The 26,706-nt window shown below is 34.6% G+C and overlaps 1 protein-coding gene across 1 annotated transcript in view; it reads left to right on the forward strand.

Annotated features, from left to right (window-relative positions):
• LOC145691956 (uncharacterized) overlaps positions 1 to 26,706 on the forward strand; it is a 233,440-nt gene that overhangs the window by 90,086 nt on the left and 116,648 nt on the right. The window contains exons 2-5 of the mRNA XM_081767256.1: positions 2,403 to 2,549; positions 17,275 to 17,446; positions 20,940 to 21,131; positions 25,063 to 25,171. Of these exons, the coding sequence (XP_081623382.1) occupies positions 2,423 to 2,549; positions 17,275 to 17,446; positions 20,940 to 21,131; positions 25,063 to 25,171 (600 nt within the window). The 5' untranslated portion in view covers positions 2,403 to 2,422. The remainder of the gene's footprint in view (positions 1 to 2,402; positions 2,550 to 17,274; positions 17,447 to 20,939; positions 21,132 to 25,062; positions 25,172 to 26,706) is intronic.

Consider the following 26,706-nt stretch of genomic DNA (forward strand, 5'->3'; position numbering starts at 1 on the left):
TCACGTTCAAATTGTTTCACTTATTTTCTTTTTTAAGTACGTTTATGCCTTAGTTAGATTTTCATACTTTGTTATATGCTAGGTTGTATTTCTAAGCAAGAGTATTTTCTATTTTTTTGACGCTGGGGCACAATTTATTATCTTTTGTCTCTACTATTACAGTAACTATTGTGTTTGGCACTTACATTGTGTTCTACAGCGAGTCCTGAATTGTGTCTGTGGTTTCATCTAGTATGACTCCCACATTAGAAGCCGACACTTTCTGCATAATTCTTTGTGTGGACACGGGAGGGGCCCCGCTTCAAGAATCCCCCCCACGATATTGTCAGTCACAAACTCACTTGTGCGGTCATTGAAAAAGGGACCCCTAGCACCAAAGGTGAGCATTCTGTCATTGTATTTGGGCGTCTCCAAATTTAGAAAAGAATCGTACAAAATATATAAATCTATGTAAGGTTTAAGATAAGTTTGATTTAAAGTGTGACAAAAAATACATTAAAACGTCTGTAATTTCGATCTACTTTTCCATATATGTAAGACTAGCAGCGTTCACCCCGCTTCGCTGCGGTCACCCCGGAACGCAATAAACTTTGTTACTTAGATAATTTTTACTTTTTCGCTTTCAAGTGATATGATAAAAACCATAGAAGATTGCACTAATGTTAACATTATATCGCCTGTCATTTATGTTAACCCGCCCCGCTTCGCTGCGGTCACCCCAACCCGCCCCGCTTCGCTGCGGTCATCCCGGAACGCAATAAACTTTGTTACTTAGATAATTTTTACTTTTTCGCTTTCAAGTGATTTATAGCGCCTGTCAGTTATGTTAACCCGCCGAGTCACAGGGTCATGCGGGTTGCATATAAATACGTTTATTTTTATACCTATGATGAACTAATAACAAAGGATTTGTACGTATGGACACCTGAATGGTCAATTATCTCAAGACACTGGTAATTGAAAATTAAAGTGATATGATAAAAAACATCTAGGGTCCACATCCTAACAACCCCCCAAAAATGAAAGAAATCGGTTCAGCCGTATTAGCGTGATGAGCGGACAAAGGATTTTTTGTACGTATTGACACCTGATTGGTCAATTATCTCAAGACACTGGTAATTGAAAATTAAAGTGATATGATAAAAACCATCTAGGGTCCAAATCCTAACAACCCCCCAAAAATGAAAGAAATCGGTTCAGCCGTATTAGCGTGATGAGCGGACAAAGGATTTTGTGCGTTCTCTTTTATATATATAGATAATATTTCTTTCTTTTTTTCTGTTTTATTTTAGTGAGTAATTTAAAACTGAAGTTCTGTTACTGTACGAAAGTATAAAACTTCCGAAACCAGAAATAGAACGTAAAGACAAATTAGAACTAATATAATTAAACTTATACGAACTTCGAATTAGGTTCTACATCGAGAACAGCCTAATGCCTCAGGTGCTATGTGGTATAGAGATATGTACGTCAATGTGGCGCAGGGACGATCGGGATAAAAGCCAACGTGATATAGAACGATATCAGATAAAATAGAAAGGGGAAGAAATGTTCTGGTCTATTCCCACCTGAAGGGAACATTCGGTACATAGGGCAAGATTTGGTAATAGTGACACTTGTTAAATCTTGTCTTCAGAAAGTTTTGTGTGAGTATATATGATATTATTTCCTATTTCCTAACAACGAACCCAGTAGCTGTTTCTGAGCTGGTCTACTGCTCGTCTTTTTTCGTTTTTTTTTTTTTTTTACGTGCAGCTTTCGAGTAAATATATTATTCATGGATCGTCCTTATAATTTATTTTTGGCCGTTTGTCTTCTTCCGTGTTCGCAAACTAATATTACAGATTCATGGAGCTACCTCCCTAGTCACCGTCCCGTGGAGGTCTATTTGGCGGGGTCTTCCTAGCCTTAATGCGAGTTTTCATGAGTCTCTGGAGGGGCATGCACAACGCAGCCTGTAGCCTTTATTTATTTCCTAACTCCCCTCAAAAACTCCTTTCTTTACAACAAATTCCCTAATCCTCCCTCCGCAGTCGCTACTGCGTTTCTCCCCCCTTTTTTTCTTTCTTATATTCAGCTGTTCCTCTCATAATGAAAGTAACCCAGATATTCAAACTACATTTCCCTTTCATATATAATTTGGTCTATGTTTTGTAATATTTACATATATCACCAACATCTTTTAATATTTTTTTTCTGCGTTTCGCATGCAAACACACAAGCTCTACAAATAACAGCAGTTATAACGTTGCTCTCCTTTAACATCCTACGAAAAAAAATTACTTTAATCCTTTACACATGCATATGTATTTGTGTGTATCATATAAATCTTTCGTTTGCTTATTTTTTGTTCTATTCTGTAGTGTGTTACATTACTTCTGTACATTTTTCTTTTTCTACAGTGTGCAATTTAGTCAAGAATATGACTCAGCTAGTTGAACTCTTCCCCGTCAGATGGCAATATGGAACGCTGTTCGTCCTGCTGTTGCTCGTAGCATCTTGTCAACGTGCTGCCACCTCTCGTCTAACTCAGGAAGAGATAGATAAAAGTAGGATCTATTCTTTTTTCTCATTTTTTAAAATTAACAGTATATTATTCTTTATATAAATTATTTTTATGTAGTCTTGTTTATTAGTCTACATAAACAACTGTTGCTCATATTACACTAGAAGGACTGGGAAAGTTTACCCCCATTAAGGACTATGCGGTCAATTTGACCGCTGCATTATATTTGAAGCTGGAAGCGGGTTATTAGGGATTTATTGGATATCTTCTGTAGTATTATTTTCTGGCTTTCGATTTCCAATTTGCCAATAATAATTTTAATGGTATAATTACTTCATAATAAGTAACTAGAAATAAAAAAATTCTAAATAGTAGGGGGTCTATAGTACAATTTACTTTTACTACAGTGCTATAAGTATGTAATATATACAGATATGTTATATATTTCTACGATAAGGAATATAAATTTAAAAAATCTTAACGCTGTGTATTTATTTTAGACTAAGTTTTGAATTATCATTTAAAATGGTATTTTGCAAAGGAAATTTGGAGGTAAATGCCCTGTATTGTCTGTAAAATTATAACAGTCATATGCAAGAAACCATTTCTTTAACTATAGGAGTACAACTATATTTGAATATATTTTCAAATACTTTCATTCACCCTGTTGCGTACTGATTGAAATCAGTTTTCGTTTTATACGGAAACAGTTTACACATAGATCAATCACTTTTCTGTCGCAGGCTCTCTTTCAAATTGAGAGAGAGAGAGAGAGAGAGACAACTCAATGAGAAACACACTTCTTACAAAACACTTGCTTTCTGATTTTACCGACACACTTCCCACAAACACATTTCTTACTATCATGCACACATCCGTAATTTAATTGCCATTACATAGCACAGGGTGTCTATCGGTCACGAATGTCACGAAAAAGTCACGACATCAGAAAACGGTCATGAAAGTCACGAAAACGTCACGAAATTTAGCTTTTGGGTCACGATTTTTGAAAACTGTACACATGTAATAGCAGATTGGAAAATTTCGTTCTATAAAACGTCAATATTCACCACCAAAAATGTCAGTAGTCGGCTTTAGACGCTTCCAAATTGCAAGCAAAGTACGTTTCTATCGTATGGATGAAAATTCGGCCTAATTCGCACCCAAATTTGCTCTTGAAAATGTTAGAAAATTTTATGATTTGGTGAAGAAAAGGTCACGAAAAAGTCACGAAATTTCATTTTGGAATTTTAGTAGACACCCTGTAGCAGAATTTGGCATTGTTTACTCATCTTGATTTGTTTTTGCTCATCATTATCTCAGAAACTGTAACTCTCGTCCTGTACACGCTCAGCTTTAGTCAAACATTCTGTCAGCTGTCTCAGAAATTGTCTTCTTATATCTTTCCGTTACGTCCTTATAAGCAATCCAGGAATTGAGATATGCGATATCCATCAAATTATAAAACACATGAACCGGCCACCTCCTACTGTGTTGGTTTTACAGAGCATTTCCGAATTTTGTTTTGTTGTAATAAAGTGCAGTCTCAAATTTCTTCTTATCTTGTGACACACGAACTGCCTTATGCATAGTACTGAAAAATAGCTGCAATCTTGTTTTTCTTGCATTTATATGCTGTCACTATGTTATCGCTAATCTCTTATATTTAGAATGGATGTCAGAAATGTTAGTAACAGGGCAATCTAGTCATCAACTTTTCATTATATCTGGAAACTTAGATCGTTGTAAACTACAAATCATATATATATATATATATATATATATATATATATATATATATATATATATATATATATATATATATATATATATATATATATATAAGTGAGTGTACCCATGCGCACGCAATAGCAATGACTTCACACACCAACATCGCAACGAAATTACGGACCATTAATTGCAAACAAAATATGTCTTCAGTGTCTATAAGCAAGCGGTCAAAATGACCGCTTCGTCCTTCTGGGGGTATTGCGACATAGCACCTCCCCCCTTATGACGTGACAGTCTCCAAAATTTGTACACATAGTCTACTCTATAAATAATAAAAAGTCACAGAGAACGTCAATGGGCCATATGCAGAGTCCTTCTGACGTGTGATTAGAGCCATACTAAAGCGTTCGACTTATATATGCTTCCTGCAGAAGTCGGGCGTTTAGCATGACGCTAATCATTTGTCAAAACGACTCTGCATAAGGCGGAAAATCTCTGGTTGAATATTACTCAAACCGACAATGATTTAATGATATAGGAAAAAGAATTGTACAAATCGCTCAACGTATTCCGCTTGCGCAAAATGGCAAGAAATTCAGGCGTTAGTAGTAAGAATTTACAGCAATTGCACGAGCGGAATACCGGTAGAAACTTTTACCGGTACTTTACGAACAATAAGTGTCATTTTGATAGATATATGTAATTGTTCCTAAAGTACCGATAAAAGCGTAATCTTTTGTGATAAATAAACTTCAATTACAATTTAACACATAATTAAATTGTAATACTTAATACTTCAATTAAAACATTCATTACTTCAACGAGAGCTCTGAGAGTAATTAGGATATTCATTACTTCAGCGATAGAACTTAGATGTAAGTACAAAAACTAACAGAAAAGAGTATATGAATACAGATAACTTTACTATCGTGTAGAGTACTACCGTAATTTTGTAAATCCCCTTCGAATCCCCTCCATGATCCTAATAAATAGAACTCTCTACACTACACTTTGAACAAAACCGAGTTTTAAAACGTATTAGTCCAGCACTGGAGAGCAGGATTGTCCATGCCCTTAGACTCGATGAAGCACCTCTTCAATACCATCTGCTCTTTTGGTGGAGCCTTAATCAAAATAGTTATTCTCGTATAAATTATATAGTTATATAAATATCATCCTGTATATCAGCTTATCAGTTGCTGTGGCATAGATATCACCACAAACATTGCCTTAGTAACAGCAGGTGTAAGTATACTATCATTAAAAGAAAAGAAAGAGTCACAGTAATGATTTGATAATGTGCTTCATATCAATCCCCAACTTGAAAATGCTTTAAACCTTCATTTTGTATATGTTTCTAGATTCACACGAACAGAAAGAAAAAAAAATCGTTCTATGTCTTTCCTAGTTTCATGTGAGAAATATCATATGACTGACATACGCTGGTGTTAGTCTTATTAACTATTCGCGTATGCAGGTATCAGCTTTCACTCAATCACTTTACAACTTGGAACATATGAATACCTTTATGTAAAATCTAGTTCTCTTAGATAGGCATGAATGACAAACCATCAATTTACGCAAAATCCCTTTTATGAAAATCTGCTCACTAAACTCAAATAGAACTCCTGTCTTTTGATGTTATTCATAATACGAAGAAAAAAGGAAAACACTTTTCATCTTATTCAACATTTCGAAAATTCCTCCCAGAATGAGGACTGAACAACTTTATAACATAATGCAAATAAGCGGTGGGAAGAGTACTACATAGAAACTGTATTTGCGTTGACGTGCGTCTGTGTATTCAAGTTTGAATGCAGAGAAAGAAAGAAAGACCCTATAGATGATGTGCAAACTAATGTCTCTGCGCGTGACTGTTTCTAGGCACAAAGTACCTAAGCGAAGATCTGTGTAACATGAAAGTAACTTTCTATACACTTTAATAGAATAATAATGCCATGTAAAGGGTGATGCAAACGATTAGATACATTTTTATTTCTTTGAAGAGTTAACTTTCTAAATCTAAATCAACTAAAATAATTCAAACATAAGCAAACCGCAAATATTAACTGAGAATTATTGAATTTTCTCAACTTCAAAAGTTACTAGGTAAATGATTTAATCGGATTTTTTTATTTTATATATTTTTTTAGTTTTATAATAAGATTACATCATTTCTAGAATTACTAGCAAGACTAAAAAGAAGAGAGATTGATATTTGATCAGTTTAGCGTCCCTTTCACCAGCGAGGCTATATAAAACATGGGCCAACAGCTTAACGTGGGATCCAAATCACATGAGCTTCCGGCAGGAATCAATCTCGGATCTCCCAAGCCAAAGGCGCGTACGCTAACAGCTTAGCCATTAAGGAGCTCGAAAAGCTTGATCTTTCTCCTTGATAAGTATTAAAACATTAAAGTGGGAACGTTCCTTTCTATATACTTTTTGGATCTTCCTCCTGTTATGTATAAGGATGGGAAGTCTTAAATTCTAAATTGGATCATCTGACTAAGAAAGAAATGGAAAACCGCTAACAATCAAGTAAATACTGTATTCACATACATCAAAAAGGTTCAGAAATAATGTGAAATGAGCGTTCCAAGAATATATTAGATATCCAGTATAGGGTCTCTCTCTCTCTCACTATATATATATATATATATATATTCTAACTTCTCTGTAGTGCGTTGAAGTTGTTTCTTATAATGAGAAAAACGAAAAAATGATGTAAAAAAACCTTTGATGGCTTGAGATTGCACATTGTAGGCTACTTAAGATCTATAAAAATTGACGAACGTGAACATTTTTTGGTAATTCTTTATAATTATTATAATTTTCTTTGCAATTTGTATTATGCATCTCTTCACCCGTTTTGAAAAAAAAAAGGAGTGAGAAGAAGAGAAAAAGGCAACTTCTCAGAACTCACTAGGAGGAAGTGACTACAAGTCGAGTTCCACCTACACCCACACCGTACCCAACAAACCATTCAAAGTAGAAATGTGTTGTTTGCATTATATTTTACCTCTATTTACACACACACACACACACACACACAAAAAAAAAAGATTGATAAATTCAGAGATTACTGCTACTTTCACTGTTTGTGTTCAGCATGGAAAAGTTCAGTCTGACTTTTGAGTGAAATTATGCATAACTGATCTTGATAACAGCGCAGATCTGTTGATAAGCATAGCGTCTTGATAACAACATAGATGATGAGCAGGGCCCGGATCTTGTTGACCTAAAAATTTTTAAAAAGTGACCTATAAACTGACACTAAAATTCCTGTAAAATGACCCTAAAAATTACAAAAATTGACCTTAAGACTTACGTTTTCTCAAACTTTTATTTCATTAAACATTGACATTTTTTAATATCCATTGGATTTTTAATTAACATTTCTCACTCATATTCAAAAAGTATTGTTCCACTTAGTTGCAGTCCATTGATCATTTATTTCTATTGATCAGTCCATTGTACGGCATTGTAAGTATTAAAAGCGTCAATTCACTCCCGAGTCGAAACTAGGAAGCACTCTTAAACAATAAAACTTAGCAAGTTTAGATTACATGAAAATAATAGATAAAAACCTTCTAATGCATTTTTAGTATTCACGTGATCACATTCTTTGTGGTCAATAACTTAAAACTATCTGTTTGGCCACCTACCGATCCCCACCTTTCGTTAACCAGCTACAATTTAGTTTGTTAAGAATGCAGTTTTTCCACTCCAATAGTCAGGAGGTAAGAAAATAGATTATTCAACTTCGTCTTTTCCACATCCGTAAACCGTGTTCATTTAAAGATTTCCTTATGTAGAAGAAAAGAATAAAAAGACCATAAGTGACCTAAAAGTTACCTTAAAATATTAAAAAATGACCTGAAATTTCAAAACAGCAAAAAGTGACCAAAAGTTGACCCTAAAAAACTATATTTTTAGAACCTAGAGTTGATGGATAACGTTTTTATTTGAACTTGCCTTGTCCTATGCGTAACAGAAAAAAAGTTGACTTGTCAACAAGATCCGGGCCCTGATGATGAGAGTTAAATTTAGCGCAACAGCGTATGCCTATAAATTGCCCAAAGTTCGTTATATTATAATTTCTAGAACTAATTAAAATTTAGTTTATTCACTAAATGTTCAGTAAGTAATACTGTAACACTCAAGATAAAATATATTTAAACGGATGTATTTTACGAAGGTTTTCTGCATTTACCTCCTTATTTTTCACAAGATTTCTTCTTTATAATAGAGAATATATCCACTATGAATGGCTTCTTTACGTATTATATCAGAACTGTCTAGAAAAACATGTTTATACATGTCCGACCACAAAGCTTAACAAGTTAAATGTTCAGGTTTGCCATAAAGAAAAATGATACCATACGATACGGCCTGTTGTTCATATCAACATATACGTATTTATAAATGTTAGCGTTATAAGTGATAAACAGTGGTCGAAGTGTTCCGCAAGATATGGAATTGGGTTGCCATATTTCAAAAGCGGAAAGCCGGGACGCTACAAAATTACGAGAACCTTTGAAATGCTTAAATGGAAACAAGTGATATATACTAATTTACTTTTTTCCATTAGATAGATTGTTCAAGTATTACGTAATCACTAGAGCAACCCACATTATGCTTTTTTTGTTTAATTATGCTTTATTTTTCCAAATTATGCTTTATTATGCTTTATTGTTAATTTCAATCATTGTTATACATTAATCCAGCATAATGTGTAATATATACTTTACATTAAATATTCTAAATATCTTCATCTATTTATTAATATTTTACGCAACCAGTTTCTTTCATATTTAATGAACTTCCTAATTATGCACTCTAAAGAGATATGCTTTATTTAAGTCGTGGGCCTTAGAAGTGCATATATATATATATATATATATATACAGAATGGGAAAGTAACAGAAGCCACCAAAAAGTACAGAAAGTGCTCAAGCTTAAGAGGTACACATAACAATATAGTGTGGAGTTCTTGTGCACTTTTTGTACATTTCGAATCATTATACATAAAATTCTTGTACGCATGACTTTTGTACCGGAGAAAGTAACTCACTTAAGATGTTCACAAACTATGTAGAATGTCACTCGGTTTAAAAAAAATATGAATACAGTATCCTAAACTTACAGTTAAACAGGAATTTCCCGAAAATTGTTCTAATAGAATTTTGGAAGAATTGTGTTATGCATTTTGTATTTTAAATTATGCTTTACTAGCAGCGTTCACCCCGCTTCGCTGCGGTCACCCCGGAACGCAATAAACTTTGTTACTTAGATAATTTTTACTTTTTCGCTTTCAAGTGATATGATAAAAACCATAGAAGATTGCACTAAATGTTAACATTATATCGCCTGTCATTTATGTTAACCCGCCCCGCTTCGCTGCGGTCACCCCGGAAGTTTTCGCTTTCAAGTGATATGATAAAAACCATAGTAGATTGCAGTAAATGTTAACATTATATCGCCTGTCATTTATGTTAACCCGCCGAGTGACACGGTCATGCGGGTTGCATATAAATACGTTTATTTTTACCTATGATGAACTAACAAAGGATTTGTACGTTATGGACACTTGAATGGTCAATTATCTCAAGACACTGGTAATTAAAAATTAAAGTGATATGATAAAAACCATCTAGGGTCCAAATCCTAATAACCCCCCAAAAATAAAAGAAATTGGTTCAGCCGTATTAGCGTGATGAGGTAACAAAGGATTTGTGCGTTCTCTTTTATATATAAGACTAGCAGCGTTCACCCCGCTTCGCTGCGGTCACCCCGGAACGCAATAAACTTTGTTACTTAGATAATTTTTACTTTTTCGCTTTCAAGTGATATGATAAAAACCATAGAAGATTGCAGTAAATGTTAACATTATATCGCCTGTCATTTATGTTAACCCGCCCCGCTTCGCTGCGGTCACCCCGGAACGCAATAAACGTTGTTACTTGGATAATTTTTACTTTTTCGCTTTCAAATTGCAGTAAATGTTAACATTATATCGCCTGTCATTTATGTTAACCCGCCGAGTCACATGGTCATGCGGGTTGCATATAAATACGTTTATTTTTACCTATGATGAACTAATAACAAAGGATTTGTACGTATGGACACTTGAATGGTCAATTATCTCAAGACACTGGTAATTAAAAATTAAAGTGATATGATAAAAACCATCTAGGGTCCAAATCCTAATAACCCCCCAAAAATAAAAGAAATTGGTTCAGCCGTATTAGCGTGATGAGTTCACAAAGAATTTGTGCGTTCTCTTTTATATATATAGATTTTCTAAAATTATGCTTTTAAAATTAGTTTCTTCTGGACCCTTATACAACTACAACCATGTTCAAGGTACCAACCATATGTTTAAATTACTGTTATGTTTTTTATGTTTCTGGGTGACCAGCAAATTTCTGGTCGCCAGGTCGCGATTGGCGACTAAAAATTTAGAGCTGGCGACCAGTGTTCAGTAAGGATGGTTTCTGCCTTAACTCACAGGGCTGCGCAGTTTGTTTCGCATGAAAATAATTGTCGCTGAGTGAGAGAAAACACGAAATGTGAAGTCTCCACAACGGACATGGAATTTCTCTTTTTGTCAAACCAAAGGCCGTTGGGGGGGGGGGGGATGACCTCTCATAATTTGTACGTGAGAGATACTGGCGACCATCATTTTAGGATTGACGAGTGCGTCTGACTTAGAAATTTTGCGCCCTGCCCTAGTAATCACACTTTTAGTCATTTCAGTAGACCTTCTCCTCCGTACTGGCCCCTGGTAAGCATTTTTTAAATTTTAATTTCTCAGGATCTGCTGTTAGGTTTCGTGGCTTTGAGAGTATGTTTTAGCTCACTCAAGGTATGATGTTTCCTTTCACACGTTTTGTTTGTTCATGTTGTATCCTTTTTTCTATAGAACGATTAATTCATTGGATTCTATTTTTTTTAAAAAATACTCCAACATTTTCCCCATTTATGTCTGTTCAGTTTTATTAATTATTATATTTCTCTTCTTGAATGATCAGCGGAAAATTACCAAAAATATCGGTCAGGGATTATTGATTAAAATATTTCAGAAAAAAGATGCAGATTGAAACAGTACTTAAGATAACAATAAGATTGAGCAGTAAAACCTTTTGTTTCTCACTCAATGAAACAAATACTTCGTTCAATGTCCAAGTAGTTAAATCGTGAACTTAAATAAATCCGTTTTATGCATTTTTTTTTTAACTTTTCAATTGCCACACCCAAAAGATGAAGAGAATAATTATGTCTAATCATGTAAAAAAAAAAAAAAAAAAAAAACTATATTATTCCCTTCTATTTTCGCTGAAATCCGGGACATTTATCCGTCCTGAGAAATATTTTCGGGACGCTGATTTTGATTTCGGGACGGTCCCGGATCTCCCGGGACGAATGGAAACCCTATATCGGAATGAGAATGGATATAGATTCTCCCCATGTGGTTGAAAACTGTACAGTAAAATCAAAAAAAAAAAGAGTTGTGTCAGGATTAGGCACGTAAAATATTTGGGTATTTATTTCAATGGGTAAACAAGTAAGTGTTGTCAAAACTTCATATTTTAAAAACTCACTTTTCTGCTATAGTCTTATACGGAAAGTAATGAAACTACATGCATCACTCTCGAGTTATTCGTTACGTGTTGAACGTTTTGGAAGTTTATTGCTTCTCATTTTTTCTTTCTTCTTCTTCTTTCTTTTTCTTTTCTTAAATAGATTAAATTTACGTTCCTTGACATTTCTCTCTTGAGATTCTCAAGTCATTGCGCAAATCACTTCCATATTACTATACAATTTACAGTAAAAAAATTGACAATTATCACTGATTTCACAAATATTGTGAACTGATTAGTTTACTTCCAGCCCATTAAGAATTTGTGTTGGTGTTGATGAAATAAATATGTAAAAAAAAAAAAAAAAAAATGCCAATTTCTACGAAAATTCCCTTTATATCTATTAATGTAAAAACATCCCATAAAATGGGACTTTTCCCACGGGTTTAAATCACTGGAAGACGCACGTTGTCACCCTGAACTCTTCCAAATATGAAACCAGGCCGGTAGCCAGCCCAAAAATATAGAGGGGGGTCCGGTAGAAGTTAGGGGAGGCCCGACACACATTATAGTTCATAACCAAATTATAGTTCATTTGCAAGCCTACCGTGAAAATTTTAGGGGGACCAGTGAAACTTTAGAGGGGGCGGCCCACCCTAGCCCCCCGTGCATACGGGCCTGTACGAAACCCAGTATATTTTTCTCTTTGAAACGGTTGTTGCCAACAGCAAACATTCTTTATCACTAGTAAATTAACTTCTTAATGTTATAGAAATGTAATGTAAGCCGTAACCACAGACACAATTTTGCTAAATTCAAAAAACAAAACGTCTTGCACTGTTTAAACATCAACTTCTGAACAGCTACGTTTAGCATCTTTCTTCGTGCTATTAATGAAATCTAGCTGCAGTCATTTGAAACTCTAGGCCAGTAGTTCTGAACCTAATTCCTATCACGACTCCCATTTTATTACATTCTCTTGAGAGCGACCCCCTTATATTTTGGTATGTAGTAAGTTTGTGTTTGATATTTAATATACCTATTGCGGTGATCTCATATCCATCATATCTATAATAGTAGAATTAATTTCTTGTATATACTGGATACAGTAACTTCCCTGAAAGCGAATGGATTAAAACTAAATTTGGTCAGTTCATTCATATTACAAATATCGAATCTCATCCGTCATACTATTTCAAAATGGAGGTCGTTTGAAAATTCATAGCTCCCTTAATTTTGGGTCATATGATAAAAAATGATTTCTAATTTTGTTTAAAAAATTTAGTTGTTAAAAAGTTATTGAGTGCTTTAAATTTTGAGAGGCCGCAACTTTGAGGTACCTCATATCGTGAATTTGATACATTGTTGTGTATGTGTTTAGTATAGGGATGCAAATAACCACTCTCCCACCCGCCCGGGGCTTGTTGTTCATCCGTGCGGGCTAGTATTTAAAATCATACTGAAGGTAAGTAAATAATTTCAATTATGGGTAGCTTTTTATTGGGCTAGAAAAAATCTGTTTATTTATTTGCATCCCTGGTCAGGCCCGTATCCAGGGGGGTATAGGGGGGCCGCCCCCCTAAATTTTTGCTGGCCCCCTAAAAATTTTACAGTAGGCTGGCAAAAGAACTATAATATAGTGATGAAATATCATATGGTTGGATCGGCCCCCCTAACTTCAGCCGCCCCCCTCCCCCTTTGTTTTTGGGCTGGCTACGGGCCTGTCCCTGGTTCCGTATCACCAAAATCTGTTAAAAGCAACTTGTTTACATTTAAAATTTAGGGGAAAAAGTAAAATCCCACACCGAAAATCAACTTCCATTGTGGTCAGCTTGCTGGAAAAAGGGCTATTCGCTAACACAATTTACCTGTACAATACTAAAAAAAAAAAAAAAAAAAAAAAAAAAAATCTAAACTAAGACTTGATGTCGACAGGAAAATTTGTCCATTGTTGATTTATCAACGACCGCAAGACAGCTATTGCGGATTAATGTTTTCAATTTTAATTCTATTTCTATTTCAATATGCATTTCTCATTACTTTCATATCGTACCTCTTCCACTTAAATTGATTTCTAAACAACTATGCACCTGTTGAAAATGTAAAGTAGACCATTTTTTTTTGTTCTTATAAGCATGTATAAAAATAAAAATATGCCTATCAGAACTAACTAACTAACTAACTCTATGGCCTATGGAACCCGAAGGTTCAATGCCGAATTCACAAAAGCTCTCCACCGACTTCTATCCTTAGCTAACTGCATCCAGTTTCTACTTTTTATTCCAATCTCTGTGATAACCATCTTAATATTGTCCTCCCATCTGCGCCGTCTTCCTAATGGTCGTTCTCTGATTGGTCTTCCAGTCAATATTTTGAAAGCGTTTCTACTTTTTACCATTCTAGCTACATGACCCAGACTTGACGACCCTAACAATGTTGGGTAAACCGTATAAATTATGTAGTTCCTCGTTATGAAGTTTCCGTCATTCCCCATTTCCGTTCCTCTTGGATCCGAATATTCGTCTCAGGATCTTGTTCTCAAATACTTTCAGTCTATGTTCTTCCCTCAGAGTAAGCGACCATGTTTCGCAACCATACAGAACAACAGCCATGATTATTGTTTTGCAAATTTTAAGCTTCATATTCCTTGACAGAATTCGCGACGACAAGAGATTTTGAACCGAATAGTAACACAATTTCCCTGCTTTTAGTCGACATTTAATTTCTTCGTGAATATGATTCTCGTTTGTTAATATTGATCCTAGATATTTGAAATTATCCACTTTATCAAAAGTATTATTTAATATTTTAACGTATTCATAGTTTTCCGTATTACGGTCCCGACGCACTTCCATGTATTTAGTTTTCTCTGCATTTACTTCTAAACTTATGTCCCTGCAAGCGTTTAATAAGATCTCTGCATTTTTTCCTATTGTTCTCCTATCATCTCCTATTAAATTTACATCATCAGCATATGCCATAACCTGGTGAATACCGTGCAACTCTATGCCCTGGTTGCTATCTTTGATTTTCCTTAGCGTATTCAAGAACAAAGTTAAATAATAATGTCGACAACGCATCTCCTTGTTTCAGGCCATTTTCGACGTGAAAGCTCGTGGACAAAAATTTTCCTACCCGAACTTTACTTTGGGATTCATTTAAACACATCTTAATTAATCTAATTAGCTTTCTCGGTATTCCAAGCTCTGTAAGAACGTTGTATAATGTTTTTCTCCTAACTGAGCCGTACGCCTTTCTAAAATCAATAAATAGTTGATGTACTGGGGTATTCTATTCCAGCTTTTTTTGAGTATTTGGCGAATGGTAAATATTTGGTCGATAGTTGATCGATTTCGTCTAAATCCGCACTGATAATCTCCAAAAATTTCATCTGTGTATGGGGTCAATCTTGCTAATAGAATATTTGAAAAGATTTAATAGGATATTGACAGAAGAGAAATGCCTCGATAATTATTAGTCAGTTTTGTCGATGTTTTTGTGAATTGGAACAATGATTGATTCTTTCCACTCTTGTGGCAATTCTTCCTTGTTCCAGATAAGAAGAATGAGTTTGTGTATCTTGTTCCACAATTTTTCGCCTCCAGCTAAAATTAACTCAGCCGGAATTTCATCTACACCCGGAGATTTGTGTTTCTTTAATTTCTTTATAGCGGTTCCTACTTCTTTTCGGTTGGGTTCTGGAATATACGGTTCTGCGGTGTGTATCTCCTTTTCTCCACGAACACTAGATTTTGGTTGCGTGTTAAGCAAATCATCAAAGAAATTTTTCCATCTATTTAAGATGTTATCCGTATCACTGGGAACTGTACTGTCAGATTTATTTAATATATAAGCACGAGGTTGATAGCCTTTCTTAAATTCGTTGATTCCCTTATACATGTCCCGAATGTTTTTATTTTTATTATTATCTTCAAGTTTCTAAATTTTAGCTTTCAAAAAATCGCATTTCTTTCTTCTAAAAGTTTTGGGAATTTCCGGCCTGATGTCTACGTAATTTTGTGCAGTTATTGGGATTTTGTAGCCAACGTAATTTTGCCTGTTTTCTCTTCTCTGTTAGTTTAATGCATTCCTCTTCGAAACATGGTTTGTTCCTACGTATTTCCGCGTGTCCCAATTTTTCTTTTGCTGAAATTTTAATGCTATCTCTAATTTAAATCCAGGTATCCTCAACACTAGTGCACTCCGAAACTTCTAAAGCCGAGAATCTATTCGAAACTTCAATATGGTGTTTCTCTCTTACCTGGATCTCTTCTAATTTCTTTAAATTGAATCTCTCCGTTTTCGGACAATGAATATTACCTTTATTCAACGATAATCTCTCTCGTATTATCGCTGCTACCAGGTAGTGATCAGTGTCACAATCAGCCCCTCTAAACGACCGGATATCAATTATGCTAGATTGTCTTCTTATATCTACTAAAACGTGATGAATTGGTTTATGTGTTTTTCCGTTTGGTGTTGTCCACAAGTGTATTTATGAACGTCGTGGGTTGGAATTTTGTACTCTTCACAATTAGGTTTTTGGATGTTGCAAAGTTCACGAGTCTAATACCGTTGTCATTACTTTTCTTATGCAGACTTTCGTTCCCTATAATCGGTTTGAAAATATCTTCTTGTCCTACTTTCGCATCGAAATCTCCTAATAGAATTTTTATATGGTATTGCGGGAGTTGGTAAAATATCCGTTCCACTTCTTCGTAAAATCTGTCTTTTATACCGTCATCCTTATCTTCAATTGGGGCATGTACAGTACATTTAAAACAATAATATCACACCACTCTCCCTTAAGAGTAATAAAAGAAAGAAAGTCAGTAACAAATTCAACCCGTTTAATTGCTGGTAATATTCGTTTGTGAACGAAAAACCCTGTTCCTAACTGGTGATTTTTATTTCCTTCCTCGTAAAAGAACGTAAAATTTCCAGAATTCGCAGATGCATTTCCTTCCCACCTAACTTCCTGAACTCCTACTAGGTCCATCCTGTATTTCTCTAACTCGCTCGTTACTGATTGTAACGCGCCTGTCCTATAAAGACTTCTAAGATTCCATGTTCCAAATCTTATGTCCATTTTCTTTTGCTGAGGTCGTGCCAAGTTATCAGCCCTTGTCCGAGGCTTTTCTGCCTATCAGAACAAAATTCAAAACAATGTTAAAAATATCTTCCAGTATTAGACTCTAATTATATTTATCTCTTCTTCTTATCTTCGCGATCCCAATGAAATTCTCTCGCGACCTCCAGGTAGAGAAACCCTGCTCTAGACTATGATTGTTCAGGTAACAAGTTTTATTTTTTGTTGGTGAGTGATGCAAAGATATAAGGCTTTAACATTAGGTCATTCGTTTCTTTAGATACATCTGTATATTGAATATGAAAAGTATTCTTTATTTCAACATTGCCAATATAAAAACAGTGATTCGTAACTCTTTTCAGTGGGAAGATACATCAACTTAGACAAATATTACAACTTGGATCAAGCTACAATCTCATTGATTAAAGATGTCAGGCAGAACTTCTCACAGGGATTTCCCGATATGGGAATCCCTCCACTCGATCCTCTACATATCCAGGAAGCCACAGTGGATATTAACGAAAAAATTTTGGAGTAAGTAATAGTTATTTTGCATAGTACTTTAACAAAACCTTTGCATCAAGGTCGCCAATTTCTCTGTAAATTTGGGGGTCCCATTCAGAGGCAGACGACATATATATGAGGATTTTAAGACAAATTGCATTCAAATTATGCCAAATATTGTATATTCACAAATACAATGAGGGACCTACATGAGTTTTGGGGGGCCGGGGCCCCCAAAATCGGCACCCTTAGAGACTAGACATACTTGTTTTATACTGCTGGGTAACCTCTGTTTCCATGGATATGTTATTCCTGTTAATTTATGTGCCATATTAAGGTGAATCACCATCCGGAAGTCAGTACATACTTTAACTCATTCCCTTATCTACTGCCAATGACACGTTACATATTATAAATATTCTACTATAAGATGAAGTTATGTTTCAGCTACAACACAAGACACTGTTCATTTGGTTGTGTTTTTTTGATATTCAAAAAGTAACAAATAGAAGTAAGAAATATTTGATTCGTTTTACAATGAGCACACAAGATGGCAATTGCTGTTAAATCTTACTAGAAGTGCTCAATTTTATGAAATGTTTATTTGAATGTGTAAAGTACGTTATAAGTAACGATCTTATTACGAACCGTTTTTCGTGTTATGTTTCACATTTTATTTAAATATTAATTTACATTTATGGAAATAGATTTAGAGAAGAAAGTTGCGCAGAACACCATAATGCGTTGTTGTCAAATTTGTACGTTTAATTTCTGGATTCTAGCGTTACAGATCGAGAAGTGGAACTTAGCTGTGAATAGCAGTAAAGGTCAAAAACTAATTTCTCCTGAAAGTATTCAAACAGAATACCATGATTACGTCCTTTATTATCTGGCACCACTACACACTCGACACTACCTGGCAACGCCGCACTATTCAAGCAGTGTTTAGCACAGCACCGAGAACACCTAGTGATCCAGCTTAAAGAGAAAATGTAGTATATTTCTTCTTTGAGTTTAAATCAAGTTACTTTCAGAAATGCAGGTATTACGTACTGTATCATTGTATTATAACTTTTCGTTAGAACTCATTAATACATAAATTCTCAAAGCCAGTATTTAATTCGGGCTGTTGCTAAGGCGGAACGGTTTGGCAATCCAACGGAATTGTTGTAAAGTAAATTAAATAATTACAGCAAAATGATAATACGATACTTACATGAAAAGAACATAGATTTAATGTGTAATTTGATAAGTAAATAAGTCCGCAAGCTGCAAGCTATTGTCATTTATACCTTAATTGATTATTAATCTGTGCCAATTTCACTGCAAGATACAAATCCTAAAATTTCCTGCCATACTAAATGAAGCATACACTTCAGTGCACGTGCTTCCAGGCTACATAAATTGTGAGATAATTTGAGTAATAGAAGTACGTAATTTGTATCTTTAATTAACTCAGTAAATTAAATGGAAAAGTTTTTCTTATGTTAATTTTCTACTGTATATCGGTTCGGGTTACCATTGAACCACAATTTCTTATTATTACACTTTAGGCTCGGGCCGCTAATGAGCGGAATGTCGACTTGAATTTGTGGTCTTTTCTAGTCAAGCGCACATCCAGAACTTTTTTCTGGGAGGGTACCAAAGTTTAGGGGATCCGATACTACAAGGCACTGCGTTTATAATCCGTGGTGTTGTCCTATCCCCGAAAAGACGATAAGTAATTGTTAAATACAACCAACTATAAATATTTATACTATATCAGTTAATTCTCTGCTAAACAAGTTTTATGAAGACAAATGTGTGCAGGACTATGAAGTTTGGATGGGCGGGTTCGGACTGGTGAATTCCTCGCGTAGGTACTCCCTGCCTGCAGTTACCGCAACTTAGGTTTATTTCTATACTACCGATAAATGCCATCACCGAAATACTTTTAACTTCTAGAAATGAAGAAGATAAACTTTTCCGTAAAGATAACAAGAGTAAAGATATACTACGAGATACTACCCTTGGGGCACATGGTATATGAATAACAATGAATAGAACACATTAAGAAACCGATGGTGTCAGACAAGGAGAACAGAAGAAACCGGGAAAATTTGTCGTTATCTTCTGTAACCTGTAACGCCAGTATTACGGGTGTAAAGTTTAAGAGTGCTGTAGCTATCTCAAGATTTAGGGACAGTTTCATATCGTCAGTTCTGCATTTTAAACTTGGATAGTTCCAAGCGGTATTCATTATTCACGGCTGACGTTGTAAATAGTCTTTTTTCATTTACAAAATATTATAGGCTTTTATGAATGCTATGTGTAATAGTTTTCGATTTCTCCAGCGATAAGATGTCAGGAGTGAGCTAAGGGATATGGTGTCCGGGGTAGAAAAAGAGGCAGATGGTAAATTCAAATGGTGATAATGAAACAATTTATGAGTTGATGATTGGATTTCGCGAAAACCCACGGACAAGAGTGTTAAGTAACAGTTTTGCGTGTGGTATTGTGTAAAGAGAGAAATACCGGTACACATTTATAAGAATAGTGACTAGTCTGAATATAAAACAAACTTGTTGCATTAACAACGTTCACGATATGTAGGCCGAGTAACTCATGTAGTTATATTTTGACAGGGTCCAAGGTTAGAACCCTGAATAAGAAATGTATAGGTAAAAGATGGGCTACTGTCAGATTTCACACTAGCTGATAAGATGATAATACGAGACCTGCCCGTAAAGTAAAGAATTAATTCAAGAAATTTATTTAATAAAATGTGTACTACAATGTATTTAGTGTTACAGGGTTTATTTTTCGCGTATTACCTGCCATTTTGCAAACACACGTTAAATCAAGGTACTGGCTTATGTATCCCCTAACATATATCTCATAGAATTTTAGCGTCTGTTGCTTGAACAACTTTTCAACTTCTTTTTCGATCTCTTTATTGTCGTAGAAATGTCCAGAAAAATGTTCCTTCGGGTATTTCCGGAAACGGCGACAAGTGCTTTATGAATATCAATTGGGCGCTTACCTCGTGCTTGGGGAAACCTTATGACAAAGCGTTCTTCACATTTGGCAGGATTCTGATTCGGCGCAGCCATTGTAAACACGTATTATTAGCACTAGACTCCACACGTACTAATGAGAAACAGCTACGGGAGGGAAAAGGAAGACTTACAGTGAAAATTGACATAGCCAACTCACTCATCAAAATATTATTTGTCCACCCAAGGTGCTGTAACCATATTTTTACGATGTGTTTTGAAGTACTGAAACAGTAATTCCATTCTGTGACCATAAACCTATACTTTTCTTATTGATTTTTTATGTAAAATATTAATCTTCTTAGATGATATTGGTCTGGGAACCAACATTGTTTTTAAGATTTGGATACCATTAACTTACTCTTAAGGAATACACTAGATTTAATGCTGCTAGGATTATTTATATATAATAATAGAAGAATTAAGGTAATCATGAGCATATATTCTTCAAGGCTAAATATTTGAGATCCTTTCATTTTTATTTTTAGTATATCACTTGTAACAACAGATACGACAGTTAATGGTCTGTCAAATTTCGACATTAATAACCTTCATATCACGTTGATGTCTCTGCAAGTGGACTTCGCATTCACTTTCCACCGGATTGAAGTCGAAGGAAACTATAATGTAGATGCAAATATAGCGTCAATCGTTAATTTAAATGGAAATGGACCGTTCAAGTGAGTATTGTGTTATCGATTATCAGATTTATTTCTTATTTTTTAAGATGTCCTTGAGTAAATCTACTTTCAGAACATAACAAGTGTTTTCGTCTGTGGTATTATATTAATGCTAAAAATAATTTAAAATATACCTAAAATCCCTCAGTTTCTATACCCAAAAAGTGAAAAACCATCTAAGTCTCAAAGTTTTAATGGATGGATAGATGGATGGATTGTCCCGCTTTAAAGAAACGATATTCAAAAAAAGCGAAAAATATTAAAATCGAGCACGTAAAGAAATGAATAAACCTAACGCTTGAAATTTTTATGGGCAAGATAAAGAACGCAGAATGTTAAAAAGTTAATTACTGAAACAGTTGTGGGTGTAAAAATTGACGGAATGAAATTCAGGAAACTAATAGAGATTTAGTTGAGGAGAACTAATATCTTATGAAGGAGAAAATAATTAATGTCCTGCGAAGTGTTGCTTCAAAGACACAAAAGAACTTTTATTGCATCGTATCATGAAATCTGATACAAAACTTGCACGTTACGGTAATCCAAAGTGCAAAAGATCATGGTACAGGCCAGGTGAATCATCAATATCTATGACAAAGCCGAATATTCATGCTATCAATGTTATGCTATGTATTTGGGGGCATTAGCTAGTTGTAGTGTAGTATGTGCTACTCCATCGCAACGAAATCATCACTGATTAACACTACCAACAAACATTATGCTATTGAACCGAGCATTGAAATAAAAACGAGTTTACGCAAAGAGACACGATAAAATGCTCTTCCAGCACAGCTACACTCAGCGTCATGTTGCGATATTGGTCAAGAAAGAGTTGAAGGATGCAATATCCAGTATTCGCCAATTTTTTTCTCATTCCAAATTCCACGTATTTTGATAGATGACGTATGACTTCTCTGAGCAGCGCTTCCATTTTTATGAAGATACCAAAATTGGATCCTTTTGTGAATAGCCTCTAAAGGTCTAAAGGCTTTAGACATAAAATACACCCACTACCAGAAAGATGTGAAAAGGTAATAGCTATCGTTGGATAATATTACCTAAAACAAATGCAAAATTATTCGTTTCACAGTAAAGATATATTGTTAACAAAGAGTTCTTAAAATTAATGCACATCCCATTAATTAAGTAGTACTACGTAACAAATGGATAAACATGAATGTATGGTTTTCTGTGGCATATCTACTGAATTTCAATAGCAACGTCTGCCCCATTATTTGCTCCATCATGGCTCGTTGATCTTCAGAACCAAGACTGTTAACCAAACTATCAACATTCCGAACAGAAGTTACTCTTGCTCCAAATCTCTGATAATAGTGTAGTGATTTTTCGCCAAACATGAATTTACTGTAAGGTGAAGGAAAAAAATATGAAAGTAAAAATACCGGACTTAGATTAGTTTCTGCATCGCACAATGTGTAATCACAGAGAAACGCGCATATGGCCATTTTATTTTCTCTGTAACGTCTCTTGCAGAATTACGTTACTCATTCCACCGCATTCTATCGGCAATTACCGAAACTAGATGGAATGCGTAGTCTATTGTGTATATGGTGACTATCACTGTTTTACCCTATAGGCAGTGATGAAAATTTTCCGATTCATGAAAACATACTCCAATTATTCCTACATCGTTGTATAGCTGTGATGTGAGGTGGAAAATTTTCTTCTATACTTTTCCGGAAAATTTTCCGTTCTTAACAAATATCAGTCATCAAGTAACATTCCTCAGTATTCATAAATTGATTAAATTCGTGTATAGAAATGTTAAAAATTGAAAGATTGTTTAAAGAATCTGAAAATTTTCATGGCTTAGACAATTTTCAGTACTATGTAGGAACAAGTGAAACAATTTTTCATGAATCGAAGAATTGTCTGTTCTATACAGCGATGAAAATTTTCCGGAAAACTTTGAAAAGGAAAATTTTCCGATTCATAAAAGCATACTCCAATTATTCCTACATCGTTGTTTAGCCGTGATGTGAGGTGGAAAATTTCCTATATTTTTTCCGGAAAATTTTCCGTTAACAAATATCAATGATCAAGTAACAGTTCCTCAGTATTCATAAAATTGATTGAAATCATGCATAAAAATGTTAAAAAGCGAAAGATCGTTTAAAGAATCTGAAAATTTTCAGTACTATGTAGGAACAAGTGAAACAATGTTTCATAAATCGAAATATTTTGTGTCTTTTATGGGAAAATTGAAGAACATTTCATGAGTCGGAAAATTTTCATCATTTTGAAGCAAGAAGTAAAACAACTTTTTGTGAATTGGGAAGTTTTATTGCTCTGTAGAAACAAATGTAAGGAATTTTCATGAATCGGAAAATTTTCAACACGATGTAGAAGCAAGTGAAAACACTTTTCATAACCCGGACAGTTTTGGATATTATGTATAGTGATGTCAGGTGGAAAATTTTCCACTACATCCTCTTGTTTCTACATCGTGATGAAAATTTTCCGATCTATGAAAATTCCTTTCACTTGTTTCTACAGAGCAATAAAACTCCGATTCACAAAAAGTTGTTTTACTTATTGCTTCAAAATGATGAAAACTTTCCGACTCATAAAATATTCTTCAATTTTTCCATACAAGACACAAAATATTTCGGTTTATGAAACGGAAAATTTTCCGGAGAAATATAGAAGAAAATTTTCTACCTCACATCACGGCTAAACAACAATATATGAATACGTGGAGTATGTTTTTATGAATCGGAAAATTTTCCGGAAAATTTTCATCGCTGTACAGGACAGACAATTCTTCGATTCATGATAATTGTTTCACTTGTTCCTACATAGTACTGAAAATTGTCTGAGCCATGAACATTTTCAGATTTATTAAACGATCTTTCAATTTTTAACATTTCTATACATAAATGAAATCAATGTTATTAATACTGAGGAATTGTTACTTGATCACTGATATTTGTTAGGAACGGAAAATTTTCCGGAAAGATATAGAAGAAAATTTTCCACCTCACATCACAGCTAAACAACGATGTAGGAATAATTGGAGTATGTTTTTATAAATCGGAAAATCTTCCCGTTTCAAAATTTTCCGGAAATTTTCATCATTGTACAGGACAGACAATTCTTCGATTCATGAAAAATTGTTTCACTTGTTCCTACATAGTACTGAAAATTGGGTGAGCTATGAAAATTTTCAGTTTCTTTAAACGATCTTCACTTTTTAACATTTTTATACATGATTTCAATCAATTTTATGAATACTGAGGAACTGTTTCTTGATTATTGATATTTGTTAAGAACGGAAAATTTTCCGGAAAAATATAGAAGAAAAATTTTCACCTCACATCACGGCTAAACAACGATGTAGGAATAAGTGGAGTATGCTTTTATGAATCGGAAAATTTTCCGTTTCAAAATTTTCCGGAAAATTTTCATCACTGTACAGGACAGACAATTCTTCGATTCATGAAAAATTGTTTCACTTGTTCCTACATAGTACTGAAAATTGTCTGAGTGATGAAAATTTTCAGATTCTTTAAACGATCTTTCATTTTTTTTACATTTCTGTACATGAATTCAAAAAAAAAATTATGATTGCTGAGGAATTGTTACTTAATTACTGATTTTTTTTAGAACGGAAAATTTTCCGGAAAAATGTAGCGGAAAATTTTCCGGAAAATTTTCCACCTCACATCACTACCTATAGGCCTATATTATAATCTTCTTTTCGTTTTAGAAACATGAAAAAATGCTTGAGTTTGAGTTTTATGTCCCACGGTTATGCCGGTTAGGCTAAAGAATATCATGGAAAAACAATTCAGCATCATACATATATAGTGTATAATCGAGTTTGCATATGAAAATATTTGAAGGCTTATTGTAAAATATTATTTCGTTGTTAGAGTATAAAATAGGCATAATATTTCTTTTCTTTCAGTGTTACCATACAAGAATATGAAATAAGTGGAACTGCTAGTGCCGGACTTAATGGAAGCTATGTATATATTAAGGAGTTGGAGTTATCTATGCACTTTGGAGATTTTAACGTGAGTATATTGATAACTGTTTCCCAGATATAAATAAGCTGTTATGCCAATGTTTGTCCTATTGATGTTAGTGTACTTGCCTCACATATAGTAGCACTTTTACCAAAATTCTTGTTACATGAGGTTCGAATTTCATTCTAAGTACTATTGACAACTTATATACATAGCCTTATTGTATGTCAAACACACAGACTAATGATATATATATATATATTCTGTTTCATTAGAAAGACAGCTTCTTCTTCTTCTTTCTCTAAACCTTATTCCTAGTTAGCTTGAGTGGGCTTTTTTTTTTGGATTACTGTGTTGCACTGTTTGTATCTTGTGTCATATCCACTATGTCATTACACTGCATCTGATCGTTCTTCACGCAATCCAACTTCATCTTTGGTCTAACCCATGCTCGGTTCCCATTCAGTTCCATAGCATGCACTGGGTGAGCTACAAATTCCAAAGGCGTTCTTTTTTCCATGTCTAAGCCATCGAAACCTAATTTCTTATAGTTTTTCTACTACTGGTATCACCTTTACTATTGCTCAGTCAATTTTATTCTTAATTGTGTCCTTCCGGGCGACTCCATGTATCCACAGGATCGTCTTCCTCTTTGCAACATATATCTTTCTTCGGTCTTCTTCGTCATCCAACATTCCGCTTTGTATAATATGGCAAGTCTTTGTTTTGTAATCTTTTCTTTTAAGAGATATCGTAACATACAGTCACACAATACTCCTGTCGCTTCTCTCCATTTTGTCCAAAAGCTGCTAACTATGCTGTTTACGTCTATTTCTGAACATTCCTTGTAGTATTACTTACAATTACTTGAATTTCTTTGTCATTGTCATTACCAAAATGCCATTTTCATCCTCCACAATATCCTTGTAATTTTTACTAAATTTTTGCTGAATGGGTAATGTGAACATTCTGTCTTAAATTTTATCAATTTTAAACTCTTTCCTCTCCAACGATCATCTTCGAGTATCTAATTTTCCTTGTAGCACTGCTTTGCGTTCAGTCACCAGCACGAAGTCGTCCGCAAATCTGCTCTTGGATATCCTTTGTAAGTTCGTCAATGGCAACTGCAAAAGGTACTTGCTAAGACTAGATCTCTGATGAAACCCAATTTCACTGTGAACTCATCTATTGTTTCTCAAGAGCTCCTCACCCCTGTTCTACGCCAGCATAAATGTCTTGAATTGTTCAGAACACATTTTTCTTTCAGTGCGAAATTAGATTACCTGACACTCTATCACACGTTTTCTCTAGGTCGCTGAAAACCAAATGGTGCTCCTTCTGGTAATCTCTGTACTTTTCCATTAGCATCCTAAGTGCAAATATTGTCAATTGGTCTGGCATGAAAGCAAATTGGTGCTCTGTACTTTCAGTCATTTTCGTCAATCTTGTTTCTATCACTTTCTTCCCCTGAGCTTCATTGGATGGCACGTATGTTTTATTCTTCTCTAGTGTCTCTTTAAAACGGAATTATGTAGCTACTTTTACATTCTTTTGTCATAGTTTCTAGTTCGAATAGACGATAA

The sequence above is a fragment of the Thermobia domestica genome, chromosome 8 (genome assembly GCF_964235325.1).
Source record: "Thermobia domestica chromosome 8, izTheDome1.hap1.1, whole genome shotgun sequence".
Lineage (NCBI taxonomy): Eukaryota > Metazoa > Arthropoda > Insecta > Zygentoma > Lepismatidae > Thermobia > Thermobia domestica.